Source organism: Nymphaea colorata, chromosome 11 (assembly GCF_008831285.2).
Source record: "Nymphaea colorata isolate Beijing-Zhang1983 chromosome 11, ASM883128v2, whole genome shotgun sequence".
NCBI classification, from domain to species: Eukaryota; Viridiplantae; Streptophyta; class Magnoliopsida; order Nymphaeales; family Nymphaeaceae; genus Nymphaea; species Nymphaea colorata.
Window position 1 is genome coordinate 15,541,507 of NC_045148.1, and position 15,753 is coordinate 15,557,259.

Genomic DNA, 15,753 nt, shown 5'->3' on the forward strand with positions numbered 1-15,753 from the left:
CCCCTATATTTCATTTGTGCTCTCTCTCTCAGTCTCCAAATCTTCATCCAATCACCGCCACCGCCCGCAGACATGATTAGACTCATCGTTTGGCCAATGCAATGTGTGTTGTGAGAGGTTGGGTTATCATTTACTGAGAACCTGTCATTTAGTATCGTGCTGCAATTGCATGTGGAATTTCAGTCGGTACTCAAATGCAGCAAAAGAGTTTAAAGTTAAACGTGTTAAGCTTGAGCTCGACACCATCTATCTGGATCACCTTGAGCTGACCTCATCAAACCGAATCAAGCTCGAGTTGAGTTTAAGCTGGCCGATTTCGAGCTTAACTTGGTTCAAACAAATATGACAAGAACTCCTCAAATGTAGGCGTATTTATTTTAGGAATGTTGCTCACCTTACTTATTGGCAGAACCAACATACAATCTACTATGTATTTATTAGAAGAAAACCTAGTTGAGGTTATGAGATTGAACTTTTTCATGTGACTTGACGTTGCATGAATATTCATATGAGTAGACATATTTTCAAGAAGCGATAAATTGTTACAAGCTGAACATATGCAAGGTTTCCATATGCAATTGCAGAAAATACTGCCCTTACCTAGTGAACAACCTATGGTGCTACTGACATAACACCAACAAGTTCTGATAAGCAATGTTATCCATATCGTATGATATATATCGTATAAGTCTAAACGACCTATACGATATGCTTGCGATACGCGATATGCTTGTGTATGGCCTGTATCGTGCGATATGGGCACTGTATCATATCATACGGGTGCCGTATCGTACGATACTGGAGAAAAATGAAAAAGGGGCCCGACGGCCCCTTTTTTGTGTTCTTTTAAAAGCTACGCTCCTCTCTCTCTCTTTTCGTGTTTCTAAACACTGCAAGAGACGTGGGAGGGAGAGATTTTCTCCATTTGCATCAAGCTTTGCCACCGAAGAAACTTTCATTACGAGCCTCGTAATGGGAAGTGGGCAAGGTGGGAAGCATGGAGAAAAACGATTTTTTTGTTTCCAACACCAAAAATGTGAGAAATAACTCGTTTTCGCCAATGAATCGTTCATTTCTCTTATTTCATACATTTGTTTGTATGTTTTTACTTGTTTTGTGAAGATACCATGTCGGACTGTGCATGGCAGTGGGGACGGTGGGAAGCTTTCTTATTTTGGAATGTGTTGTTTATACTTCATACTTCATATTCATGAATGTTTCCTTAAATACATTTTTCTTTATTTTTTTCTTGTTTTTTTGGATTTTTTGTGAATTTTTATGATTTTTTGGAACTTGTTCGATTTTTTAAAAAATAAAAAATTAATTTTATGATATGCTACGCTACGTTTATAATGTGTTACGATATGGCATATAGGTCGGCCCAACTGATACACGATACGCTACGCCTTTTATAACATTGCTTATAAATATGGCCATTTTCTGTTAATGACTAAGGGGTAGTAAAACTTATTCATAAATTGTAGGCAGCAGATAACGGTTGCTCTTTGACAAATTTATCTTACTCAACTACTAATGCTTCAAATTAAGTCAAATTTGTCAATAAAGTGTTTTTCTTACCGTTTGACGGCCTTGAATTTTGATTCTAGAATTAAAGTTTCAAAGCAAAATTCCACCCCAAATCAGAACTGAAAGGAAAATTTAAGTTTTAGTTTTCCCTAGTGTTTGATAGTTTGGAATTTCGCTCCCAAATTGAACATAATGTATTTGATAAAACAGGAACTAAAACTATATGATTGATAGAATTGAAAACCCTTGGTGCTCTAAAGAGAGATGAAAAAAATTTAAAATTCTGAAGTCATAATTTCACTGCTTAAGATAGAATCGCCGTTCTGAAATTTGATTCAAGAACGAATGAATCTATAATTCTAGAAACAAAAAATTTTATTTGATAACACCAATTCTTATTTTATCAAAAATGAGAATTTTATTTTTTTAAATTCCACAATTTCGACCTCATGAAACACGCACTAAATTTAGAATGGTGGGAGAAAATTTTCTTTTCCACCCATCGTAGACTTCCTTGCAGATACGGGTTTGGTCTTCCTTCTTTGCTCAAATAAGGATGATTTTTTCTCCGAATCCGGAAAGGATCTGAGAAAAGCTTCAACGATTAGGAAAAAAAATTAAACTAAACTTTCTGTAGAGAAAACATCTGGCGACTCTTCTCGATCGACTATTTGTAGGCTTGCTGCGCCTCCTCTCCATCTGCCTCTCTCTCCCCGTGCACCAGTAGCGGAGCCATTGTGGGGCATGCGTGGGCGCCTGCCCACGCCAGCCAAAGAAAGCTCCACAGTTAAGTGGAGGCTCATCTGCCTCATGCCCGTGTGTTGACGCCGTGCTGCCCACGCCAAAAATGGATTGGGTCCAAGCCCAGCAGTCCAATTGATCCAGCTCCAGAAAACATAAAGCATTTTGCCCGCAGCCCCCCCAAATTCACCCGAAAGTCGAAACCGAAAGTAGAAGGCGACGAAGGGGCGAACCGGCGAGCGAAGGGCAAGGCTGCAGCCTGTAGAGGGCAGGCCCACAACCGCGCAGGCTCGCAGCAGCGCAAGCAGCAAGGGTCAAGCCGGTAGTTGGTAGGGTGCTTCTTCTTCTTCTTCTTCTTCTTGAATCATGAATGAATTGTTTCTTCTTCAATGGTGTTGGCCCTTTCATTTGTTTTCCATCTTTTCAATGCTTTTGAGTTTTGCCTCATGCGTCTCATTTTTGTGCTAGAGATAGAAGAAGCGGCTGAAGCGCCCGGAGAATCAAAGATCCACGGACCCAACTCCCACGGTGGTTGCTTTGTGACAACAAGCTACTGCTACCCTCCCTTTCTGAAAAGGTAACCTACCCTCCTTTTCTGAACACCGTTGTAAATCTATAGATGTGGTCTGCCCATCGCCAGTTGAAAATAAGATTAGATTTGTTTGTTTAAATGTTGGATTGAGATAAGACCTTGATTGCGATTAGAAGCTGGTATAGGTTTTCTTATGATTATATTTGATCCACATATCTGACCATCCAAAAGATCAATTATGGTAAATGAGATTCGATATGATTTGTTGAATTGAATGTGATGCAATTGAACTAATTTCACTCTAGAAATATATTTTAACTATTTTATGAACTCTTCCATGTGATAAGGTGAAAAGCGGTGATGGATTTGCAAAATTTTCAATTGAACACATCGTGACCATGTACACAACATAATTATCCAGATTGTCAAATTTTTTCTCTACTTCTTGCAAAAGGTCTGAGCTTATTCAGAAAGCAGAATGCATGAGAATTGCTGAAGCACTGGAGTTAAGTAAACTTTAAACATGACGCGGATTAAATCAAGAGATGAGTCTCAAACGACCTAGTGATACTCGCTGGAGTTCTCACTATGATGCCTCAGTCAATTTAGTCAACTTGTATCCTTCTGTGATTAAGGCATTAGATTTTATTGCAGAAAATATAAGTAAAGGAAAATGGGAGGCACTTGAATTGATACGTTCCTTGCGAAATTTTAAATTAATATTTGGCTTACATTTGATGTATAAATTTTTGGGGATCACTGACATGCTTTCACAAGCACTCCAATGGAAAGATCAAGATATTGTAAATGCTATGAATTTAGTTATTGTATCAAAAACATGCCTTCAAGATTTGAGAGATAAAGGTTGGGACTCTTTTATGAGTGAGATTTCTATATTTTGCAACAAATTTGATATATATGTGCCTGATTTAGAGGAGAACTATACACCTGAAGGACGACCCAAACGTGGACATGAAAGGATTACATTTTTGCATCATTATCGTGTTGAAGTATTTCATGCTGTTATTTGATATGCAACTTCAAGAGTTGAATAGTCGTTTCACTGAGGCAAATACAGAGCTTCTTCTTTCAGTAGCATGTTTAAGTCCAAAGAATAGTTTTTCTGCTTTTGACAAGCACAAATTGATTCGTCTTGCTGAGTTTTATCCTAAAGATTTCAATGGAGCAGACTTCTATAGACTTGAAAGTCAATTAGATGTATATCTTGAAGACATGAAAACCACTGAAGAGTTTTCAAATTTGAAATCTTTGACTGAGCTATCTGAAATGATGGTAACAACTGGAAAGCACATAATATTTTCTCTGGTGTATTTGTTGATTAAATTGGCACTAACTTTACCAGTTGCAAGTGCAAGTGTTGAGAGAGCATTTTCAGCTATGAACATTATCAAAACTAGGCTTCGTAACAAGATGGGAGATGAATGGGTTAATGATGCTTTAGTCACTTACATTGGGAGGAACACATTTGATAATATCAGTGACCAAGCAATCATGCATCGTTTTCAGAATATGAAAAACAGACGAGGCCACATGTAATTTTGTACATGACTATAGTTTTTTTGACTTGCTTGTTGAGGCCAACTGTAAATTTGTTTATAACTATAATCATTTGATTTATTTTTTATGCTAATTGTAAATTTCTTCATATTCAGTCATTTAATTGACTATTTTGATGTCATTGGCCAATTGTAATTTTGTCCATAACACTAATGATATGATTTGCTTGTTGGAACTCATTGTAAGTTTGTTCATAACTATGTTTATTTTGCTTTATTTTTAAAATAACATATATTTTAGTTTGAAATTTTTTTCACTTACTATGTACTAGTGCCCTATAGTTAAAAATTTCTGGCTCTACCACTGCCGTGCACCAAAGACTCGATGAGAAGAATACCAACTGGTGCAGTTCCTTTTCAAGATCTGTCAGCTGGCTCCAAGAATCCGCCGCCATTTTCTTCAGGTGTGGTACATTCACGTACTTCATCATCACTTTGTCATGAAATCATCTTATTAATTCCCATTACTTGTCATGTTCCTCTTCTTTCTACTTTAATTTTCCGTCTTCCCCCTCCCTCCCTCCCGTTGCACGGCTGAAATTCCTAGCTCTCTCAATTGTCCTGTCACACCCCTGGTTACACCGACCATGCACATCAAGTGTTTGCTGCAATAACTTAGACGCATTTCATAGTGCCATAGCATGTTGTCTGACTGGCCTAAGCATTTGCCTTGACCCATTGAAGCAATGTGCTTCTTCCTACCAAGCTATCCGGTAATGCTGATAGCAAAAAATCTGCTGGAAAAAGTGATGCAGGTTCATGTAGCCTTATGAATCTGTTAATGTCTGACTGGCAAAAGTGATGCTCAATCGGATGCAGAAACCTCTGATTTTGAACCTTCATTATGGCAGCCTTGTATGATATTCCTGCCTACATTATCAAAGATATTCTCCTTCTAGAAATCTGCTCACTTTCGTTTGTCTCGATGATCAGGGCTCATGGTATGTCGAGAAATATCTTGTAGTTTGTGATTTTAATTTTCTTCAAACATAATATGTCGGTGCATGCATCTATTTCACATCTTAAGGGGTGTCTTTTAGAAGAAGATTTTGTTATTGGAACTCATGTTCCTATAGCACAGCTTTCAGAAATCTTGTGTTCTTGTTAGGGAACATGCATGTAATTGTTATGAATATTGTTTTTGAAATCCAAAAATCAAATGATGGACATATTGAATGCATCATGTTTTCTAGAATAAGAACATGGTGTTTGTAGAAGATATATTTCGGGAACATGTATTCAAGGAATGCAATATTCTTCTTACCAAATGGCCTCGAGTGTGACTTGTTTGTTGGACAACTCTGATTCATTTTAGCGTTATGCATGGTTCCTCGGTGAGTTTTTATTTGGTCATGAAAACTACTAGAAATGAGTTTGCTGAAGAAGGTTACAAATATAGTCAAGAGGGAGAAGCCTATAATGTTTCGGCTGCTCATAAAATTATGCCGGCTGTTAATCTTTTCATATGCTAAATAGGTCACTCTCATAGCTAGTTGGTAAGGCTGTTCATAGTGTGTGTTTCAGGTTTGATTCCTCTTAGTGTTAGATTCTGGTAACTGTTAGATGTAAAGGCTGAGGGCGAAGTCACGCAAGATTTCAGGACAAGGGTTATACTTGTTGTGCCCCTTCCCAACACATCTTTACTTCTCTTGGATGAAAATTGATCAGTATATTTTTCATAGTAGAATATTTATAGTAGTGGTAGCATATTACATGTAGCTATAGAAGGCGTGAAGTGAAGGCAAAATCAAACAGCATAAGGTAATTAGTTATTAAGTGGAAGATAAAATAATTGCATTTCTCAGTTCATGAGAAATTATCTTCTTAGCTTTACTAGGTAAGTTTCTCCATGTTTGTAGTTCTTAATTGAAGAATTCGGTATTCTTTCACTACCCAAAGCATGTTTTCGGAGAACTGAACTTTTTCAAGCTTCAGCAACTATATCTAAACATGGGCACTGGGTCGGGTACCCCGGACCCAGCCTGACTTGGGCGTGGGCTTAGCACTAAAAAAACAGCATGTGTTGAGCCTGATTCAACTCCATAATTTTTTTATTAATATATATAAATATATAATCATATATATTATTACAATTTGTTGTATTTATATATTATTATATATATATATATATATTTAATATAATATAATCGAACTGGCCCAAGTCAGGCTCGAGTTTCAGGTTTTGGGCTGAGATCAAGAGGTATGGCAGACCTCAACGTGACTCTTGTCAAGCGGGGCTTAACCATATCAAAGTGGTGGCTTGAACATCAGAATGCTGCATTCATATGTTTGGGCTCTGTTCCGTTGTTCCCCTAAATTAACGAAAGCGAGTAAGGGTCGGTATCGGGCCGGGCCGGCCCGGCTCGGCCCATTTAAATTAAAAAAATATTTTTAATTATAAAATAACATTTTTTAAATATATAATATATTTATTAAGAATAAAAAATATTATTAAAAATAAAAAAATTTAAAAATATATATATATATTTTTAACTTACTGGGCCTAAACGGGCCGACCCGAGCCTAGCTGTCAGGCCTGGCCCAAACCCGGCCCATACCGAGCGGCCCGATGCCCAACCTCCCTTCTGTGCAGTGCTGGTCGTCCCATTGGGGATTGTGTCAAGGATGCTCAAAAAAAAAAAAAAATACAGCAGGCATTCGTTCTATTTGCTTGTCTTGCACACATCAAAAACCTTTGTTTATTGTACCCATTTATCTAATTACATCTTGAAACGTGACAGCATGAAATAGCATCATTACTATCTATAGTCTCCTTTATGGTAGCGGTTTGATCAATATATATCAACTCTTATCTTGTCTCCATACTGTAGCAGTTTTGTCAATACATATTGCTCTGATCCCTTTAAGAAGTATAATGCAAGCTGGTGGTGTTGGTGTTAAGGCCGTTCACACTAAAGAAGTTAGCATTTCGAATCCCATCGGCACTCTCATGATCCAGTACTCGTATGCTTTTACGCTGGCTCCTCCTATAAGGTTATGAAAAAGAAAAAATGATATTTGAATGTGTTGAATTGTTGGTCCCACCTCTACTTTGAAGGAACTTTGCTTTCCCGCTGGCCGAGGCACGAGATTCCCAAGAAAGCAGAGGACGACCAACTTGACTGCCTGAGGGTCCCAGCCTGACCACCAAGGGCCAAGGCTGGGTTCGGGCTCCGGTTCGGACTAGGCTGTTTGAAAGGCCGTCCCAAATACTTACACCATTTGGCGGCACACTGTCGGTCCAGATCGCAAACCTGGCAGAGGAAAAAGTTAGAAATTTTCTTGGGCATCGGAAGATCATCAGAAGATATTGCCAGATTCCGCATTATAAATAAATTGAAATCACGAGTCAAAGCCCGAACTGGACGTGTTTGAAAATGGACAAGTCGTTCTGCCATACAATTTCAAACCGAGAACTTGTTCCTTTAAGGGATGTTTAACAACAGTAACATAATGTTGTTAATGAGTCAGGTTTATTAAACACTTATCGTGTTATTTTGCCAATATAAATATTTTCTAGGACATGTCCATGAAACAGTAATAGATGCCGAACGGCCTCTTAAAAGTTCAACTTTTTGTTGTCTAGAATTCCCTTTCTTTTTGAATTGTATGCTTTATAAGCTCCATATGAAACTCAACTAAGCTGACAAACGACATCTTGATAATGCATAGTGATGTAATAATGTCAGTGTTAGCGATGGCAACTGAACACTTCTCAACTTGGATAGCAAGTCTCCACTATTGGTGTACGGAACTTGATTCATACTGCACACTCATATGCAATACCATGGATCCACTGAGATTTTTTCCTTTGTGATGGCATTTATGTCATTTTGTACAAATATGGGTTTCGCACTAATCCTTATATTGAGAGGAGGGCCGCAATTGTATTTAGTCTTCTCTGAGAGTGTCTGTTTTTCATCTGTGAGTGAATAGTAAAAGATCTGTGCGACCGTGGACATAGGAGATTTTTTGATCCAAACCATGTAAATATTTGTCTTCTTCCTTGTTGTTTCTAACTCCCTCTTGAGAGTGCGAGAAAAGAGTTTCGTGTTGTTCCTAACATCCACCACTTAAATTAATTAATTGTCCTCACATAAGGTCGCCATAAGGTTTGTAACTAAACCGATCGGAATTACTTCTTTCCCTTCTTTAACCCTCCTTGCATTGTCCAAGCTGCATTGCATGCGTGTGTATCAGATCCTAGTAAATACCAAACTCTATAACTTCTGGCCTCATATGTTCACCACCTCATCTGATCGGAACATTGTGCAAAATCAGCTTCAGTTCAGTTTGTATGGCTCCTGTTAATCATCAACATCCAAAAATTCCGGTCATTAACTTTCAGGGTAGCTCTAAGCTCTTGAATCAATCAGCTCATTTCCAGATAAATGTTACCAATATTCTCTTCATCCTATGCGAAGTTTACATAGACATAAATTAAAAATACAGGGTGAGCGTCAGAGTGGCAGATGCCCTCAACGCATCACATCATGACATGAAAGGAAAATGGAGGCAGCAGGTCCCAAGACCCTTCCCTCCCCTTGTGAAATTCAGAGCCCAAGCGGCAGTACTCTGTCGCTGGGACCTGAAAATCTGGGGCAGGGGAAGGCGCTCTACCATATTGAGTTCTCAACGTGTTTGATGGCATTGTGAAGTGAAATAATATGGGCAGGTATCGATATATTTTTAAAAACAAGAAGCCCTTTCCAGAAATCAAGAGCAAAATCGATGTATCTAAGAGGTAAAAGGAGAAGGGAAGAAGATGACAAAAGGTGAAAGATTAAAATGCAAAAAATCTTTGGCACTTAATATTTAAAATATGAACTTGGTTACTACTATAATGTAGCAATTTACAAAGGAAAAGAGACAAGCAAACGCTTTTTGCTTTCCCTCAGTGGACAAAGGCCTAGTGTACTGCAACAACCATTAGGGCATCTGGCTTTGTAGTTTTCCTGATTTCAAGAACGAGGCAAGTAGTAAAAGCTTTGGGTCCACATTCCTCTTCTCCTAAATTTAAAATAAGTCACTATTCAGTATTCACGGACGGTCAAAGCAACAAAAGTGGAAGTGAAAAGACCAAAAAATGGGTCCGCGGAGTTCTTTTTGCCTTGAATTGGCCCATTCGAATCGAATTGGTGGCAAACTGATTTGATACTTTGGTTGATTTGAGGATACATGCATCACATTTTGTGAGAGTTTAATCGAATGTTAAAGGAGGAATCATTGGGAACACATAAGTTTGCCGGTTTTGAGATTGATTGTCATGGTCCTTAACCCTTTTGCAGAAGAACCATAGCTATCACGGGTGGTCTGGTGTGACATTTTAGTATAAAAAACGATTCAATGTTCGGGCTTTAGACCTACACATCCAAGTTGAATGGTGCTCCTGTGTTTTAAGGTGGTAGAACGTGACATTTAAGTTGAATGGTACACCGTTCTATCACTGATATCGACGCTGCTCAGGACCTCGAAGGTAGGAGGAATGAGGGACCTTTGTGCCTCGCTTCGGGCGGCGGTAGGATGATCCTCTCGCTCACCCAATTAACACAAATACAATAAATTGGGTTAATGATCTCCTTCAAAAGTTTAGAGAACAAGAATCGTAAATGCGCGATCCTGATCAGATCGGTCAATGAATGCTACTGACCTATGGTGCACCGATTATTCTCATCGTACAGTATTCTCTTATTTGAGGTTGCGATTCAAACAGTTATGGCACCTGGATTTGGATATGGACCTTTATTCCCTTTGTCTGGATCCATGATCTTACATGGGAACCTCGGATCCACATAAGATTGGATCTCAAAGGGTCCATCCGTCGTTCGACTTTGGGGATGTAGCAAACCAAGATCCAGGATTTGAATCCAATAATTTGAATCCTGGTCCACTGGCGCTCACTTATATCCGGGTCCGGCAACGAAAATTTAAAGTCCGAACGTCAATCAATAAAGTTTTATGGCAAGACACAACACACAAGGCTGGCGTGATCGTGTCCTGCAAACATTCTTGATCTGGATTTGTGAACCGACCCGGATCCATTTAATACAAAGCCAGCTGACCTCTCCAGTTTCGTACCATCAAGCTCAGATGCCGACCCGTCCCATCCCTATCAAGCGGGGGCATTTTCGACTTCCCCGAGAGAAAGGAGCTTTCCACTGGTAGCGTTGCACCCCGGCCAAAAGGCTAAGAATAAACGCTCGCCACGTGAAGGAAAGAAAGAAAATAGATGTCCGGGAAAGAAATGGCTTGATTTCAGGATGACAAGCGGGTTAAGCACCTTGTAGAGAGAAAAAGCGGGACGCTCTCGATCGTGTCAGTAAAGAGGCGCCTGCGCCTGCGGTGAGATTTCTGCATGCACGGACGAGCCAGTGCTCGCATTTAACACACCTCCTTTGGTTCACAGATTTCCAGAAAAGGGCTTCACCCGGAGAAAATTTTGCAAAACAAATCTTTAGGAATTTATTGACAGCCTGGAAAATGATTTTTTTTTTAATTTTTAATCTAAAAATTTTATTTCTATAAATGTTGGCAGAGGTGGAGCCACATAATGTGGAGTTTGCTTATCAATTCTATTCGATTTAAACAAGCGATACTTTAATTGACAGCTTCATTACATGCCTTTCATATCCTTATGCAACTCTACACAACATTTTAATTGGTATTCTTAGTTCGTTTTTCAAGTAATCCCCATATTATCGGTCTGCTTAATCTTTAAATGAATAGCAAAAAAGCTTATTGATTTGTTAAGATTGGAAGTAAGTACGATTCATATGACTACACTAAACGCATTAAACGAGTTTGCGGTGAAACACGCAAGGTATAGCCAGGAATTTTTTTAGGAGCGGGGGTCAAGAGGAGCGAACGCCAAACTAAACAAAATTTATTTTTTCAATATAAATAAAAAACGGGTGGGCCATTTTCAAAATTTTTTTTCCTTTTTTTTTTGTCTTCCAAAGGTCTGGCGTGATCAGAATTTTAAAAATATACAAAAACCTGGAGTAGGATGCATACCCGGTTCGATTTTATGAGGGGGACCGATCCGAAACCGGGTCCGATCCAGACCCGGGAAAGGGGGGCAACAGTGTTAATTGACAAGAAGGGGAGGGTCTTTCTCGCTGTTACTGCACCGATCTTCGCTCCACGTGAAATGTCAAAAATAAACAAAAGAAAAAATGCCAAATGAATCCCACAATAAAACATTTATTAAAAAAAACCCGTTAGCCAACTTCCTCTCTCTCTTTCTCGCTCTCTCTCTCTCTCTCTCTCTGAGCAAACTGTCGCTCACGCTGTCCCAGACTCTGCAGCAACCTCCCTTTCTCCTTCTCTTTCTCCCTCAAACGGGTGGGTGCTCAAGAAAAAGAGAAGGGGAAAAGGAAGAGCAAGAAGAAGAAGAAATGGGAGCTCCGAAAGCCTTCTTCCATCACTGGCTTCCCCTCTTCTTTTTGCTTCTTCATGCCGTCAATGGCTTCTCTTCCTCTTCCCACTCTCTCGGCCCCGACCTTAGAGCCCTCGTCTCTTTCAAGGCCACTGCTGACCCGTCCAGCAAGGGACTCCCTTCCTGGAACCTGGAGAACCACCCCTGCAACTGGACGGGCGTCACCTGCAATGCCCGGGGTGACCGCGTCTTCCGCCTCGTTCTCGAGGAGATGAACCTCACCGGCAGCATTCTTCCCCTGGCCTCCCTCTCCGGCCTCCGTGTCCTCAGCCTCAAGGGCAACGCTCTCGCCGGCCCCATCCCCGACCTCTCCAACCTCACCTCTCTCAAGCTCCTCTTCCTCTCCCACAACCGCTTCTCCGGCCCCCTTCCCTCGTCCCTCTCTCTCCTCACCCGCCTTTTCCGTCTCGACCTCTCGTTTAACAGACTCTCCGGAAACGTCCCGCCGTCCCTCAATGCCCTCTCCCACCTCCTCACCCTCCGCCTCGAGGGCAACCTTTTGTCCGGCACCATCTCCTCCCTCAACATTACCACCCTACGCGACCTCAACGTCTCCGGCAACCACCTCGCTGGTCCCATCCCGCAGTCCCTCTCCGGCTTCCCGGCCTCCGCTTTCGCCCTAAACTCCGCCCTCTGCGGCGCACCGCTCCCTCGCTGCAAGGCCATCGTCAGCGACCCGCTCTCTCCCTCAGCAGCTGGCCAGATCCCGGCCATCGTCTCGTCCATGCCGAGCACCAAGCCTGCCGGCGCAGGTTCCGGGGCCGAGGCCGGGGCCACATCCGGTGAGGCGACGCCGCCGAAGCGAAGTGGGCGTATGAGCAGAGCGGCATTGGCGGCGATCGTAGCGGCGGACCTGGTGGTGCTGCTGGCCGTCGCTGGCGGAGTTGTGTGCTTCATGTGGCGGAGTTACGCCGGGCGGCGGGCAGGCAGGAGGGTACGTGAAGGGGAGAAGATCGTGTACTCATCGTCGAGCCCGTGTGGCCGGCCGGGTCCGGCTGGCGCCGGCGGTGGGTTCGATAGAGGGAGGATGGTGTTCCTGGAAGGAGAGAGGCGTTTCGAGCTGGAGGACCTGCTGAGGGCCTCGGCGGAGATGCTGGGGAAGGGTGGTCTGGGCACGTCGTACAAGGCGGTGCTGGACGACGGCAGGGCGGTGGCGGTGAAGCGGCTCCGGGAGGTGCAGGTTGGGTCGAGGCGGGAGTTCGAGGAGCGGATGGAGGCCATCGGGCGCATCCACCACCCCAACCTTGTGGGACTCACTGCCTACTACTACGCTCGCGACGAGAAGTTGCTCGTTTCCGACTACCTCCCCAACGGTTCCCTCTTCTCCCTTCTGCACGGTAAAGCCACAAGCGGTTTTCCGGTCACCGGTTAAATCCGCTCTCCGCCTCCTCTTTTCCGTTACCTTTTTCTCGTTTCTTGTGCTCTTTCTGGTCCAAGTCCAGAGAATTTTTTTTTTCCCCTGCAAGGATTTGGACCAAAACAGCCTCGCTTGTGACTTTTTTATGACGGAAACGTCCTCGTCACGTGTCCGCTCCCTGCGCTAGTCGTTCACTCTCTCAACAGTCCTCGTTTTATTGGCCGAGAGAGACAGTACACTTTTTAAAATCCGCTCTAAGTCGGGTAAATATCAGGTTAAATATCAGACTAGAAACAGGACATGCGGATTAAAAAAAGATTAAAAACTAGTGTATTTAAAGTATAATAGTTAATTGAATTTAAGTATAATAGAACATGTCCTAACCACATGGTATGAAAAATTCATAAGATAAAAAGTAATGACGAGATTTTCTACATATAATTGTAATCCAGATATACATGTGAGAAGTGTATATGTAAAAGCTGATGTCGTAAGGTAAATTATTTCAGTTATGTTCATATGAAAAGTGTGCTAAGTCGTCTCGGTGACGGAGTTGCATGCAGGGTTATGTTGAATATGATGATTTTCTTCCGATGTTTTGAACTTGTCAAGTATATTTGTTGTTGACCGATTCTGTAATGCCGATTTGCATTTTCCGGCAGGAAACCGCGGGCCTGGTCGGACGCCACTGGACTGGACGAGCCGGATGAAGATCGCTATCGGCGCCGCCCGCGGCCTAGCCTACCTCCACCACACCTGCCGCTCCCCCCGCATCTACCACGGCAACGTGAAGTCCACCAACGTCCTCCTCGACCGCTCCGGCAACGCCTGCGTCGTGGACTTCGGCCTTGCCAGCCTCGCCTCGCCAGCGGTCGCGGCTCGACCGACCGGATACCGCGCACCGGAGGTATCCGACGGCCGAAAGGCCTCCCACAAGGCGGACGTGTACAGCTTCGGCGTGCTTCTACTCGAGCTCCTCACCGGGAAGTCGCCGGCCGCCCCGCCGGAGGAAGGCGGCGTCGACCTGCCGCGGTGGGTCCAGTCGGTCGTCCGGGAAGAGTGGACGTCGGAAGTGTTCGACCTCGAGCTCATGCGCTACAAGAACATCGAGGAGGAGATGGTGGGGATGCTGCAGATCGCCTTGTCATGTACGTCGATCTCCCCAGATCAACGGCCCAAAATGGCCCACGTCGTCCGAATGATAGAGGAGATAAGAGGAGGAGAGCAGTCGCCGTCGCACGAATCCTTCGACTCCGTCTCGTACTCGCCCTCCGTATCGGAAGATAACACGAGTCAGGAGTGATCAATCGGGCCGGCTCGACTCGGCACGTCCCTTGTTTCTTGTTTTCCTCCGTTTTGGTAGTGAAGAGATAATGCTGTATGATACTGCAGATTATGGGTTGGTTTCTTGTGGAATTTGTGGTCATGGTTTTTTTTTTTTCTTGGGTTTTTAGGTTTTTATTTTTATTGTGTAAATCTCTTTCGTTCCATGATTTAGAAGTGAAAATGTATGATGATCATTCCCGAAGTTTGTCAATTAACATGATAGCAATGAAAGCATTAAGGCATTTATCATTTTCTATTTTATCCTCGAATTGTTCTTCGGATTTGAGTCAGAGCTCTAGCGTGGATCTGACCCAATTCCATGTAAATCTTGAATCGGAATTTGTTTCCAAAATCTCGCCTCTAGTGAATATCATCCAATTGATTCGGACGCAGTAAAACTTTGCGGCTTCCGAGGCATTTTCATCATGGTCGGCAGCCGCCGGAATAACAACCGGCGGCTGCCTTTTGAGAAGGCGTCGCGTGACCGGACTATGAGTAAGTCTTGCCTGTGAGTTTAATGAGTAGCTGTTGGTGCGTGCTATTAGAACTCAAGGAAAGGAAAAAGGTTCTATTCTAGCGGCGCTGTTCAATTGGTGCAGTTCTTCATGAATAAACAATTTGACCTCAAAGAAAGTGTTAGAAATCATTTACTAGGCCTTTAACTAAGCACTATTTATCACTCCACCTAATTTAGAGGAGGCATTGGAGCAAGAAAATAACATAGTAATGGGACATTTATAAGACATTCATAAACCACAGTTGCCATTCTTTACAGGGTTCTATTTTTTTTACACTTTTTTCCGACAAGTTGAGGTTTGGCCGATCCCCACAACATTTATGAAGAAAGATGCACCATGAACTATTCTTCTTGCTTTTTTCCTCAACATGGAGGACATAATGTGATCTACTATTCAAGTTCGAAACCTAAAACCTTTAGGTGTTGTTTGACGATAATAACATATTATTACTGTCTGGTGAATCTGGTGAAAAAAAAAAATGAAGCAGATGCACAAAGCATTTGTTACGGTATTTGAGACAAGTTTTTGTTACGGTATTTGAGACAAGTTTATGAGACAGTAACATAATGTTACTATTGCAAAACAACTTCAAAGGTGATCTACAATCCGTTTTATATGGAACCCACAATATAAACAAGCACTAGAAAGGTGTATGAAAACTGAGATTCCCTATTATCTCAAATCACCTTGAATATCATACACCAGATAAAAAAAGCCCCTTAAGAGTAATGTTGTTA

At 42.2% G+C, this 15,753-nt stretch overlaps 1 protein-coding gene across 1 annotated transcript; it reads left to right on the top strand.

Moving 5' to 3' along the window:
• The first annotated feature begins 11,608 nt into the window (after positions 1-11,608).
• Positions 11,609-14,759, top strand: LOC116265023 (probable leucine-rich repeat receptor-like protein kinase At1g68400). The gene is made up of 2 exons (XM_031645536.2): positions 11,609-13,152; positions 13,835-14,759. Exons 1-2 carry the CDS (start codon positions 11,775-11,777, stop codon positions 14,473-14,475), a joined length of 2,019 nt encoding a protein of 672 aa, XP_031501396.1. The 5' UTR covers positions 11,609-11,774; the 3' UTR covers positions 14,476-14,759.
• The last annotated feature ends 994 nt before the right edge of the window (positions 14,760-15,753 follow it).

Bases quoted from the DNA above. Each gene is read 5' to 3' on its own strand.
- LOC116265023 (XM_031645536.2), top strand. From the start codon at position 11,775: ATGGGAGCTCCGAAAGCCTTCTTCCATCACTGGCTTCCCCTCTTCTTT. The intron at 13,153-13,834 runs GTAAAGCCACAA...ATTTTCCGGCAG, and splicing joins CCTCTTCTCCCTTCTGCACG to GAAACCGCGGGCCTGGTCGG.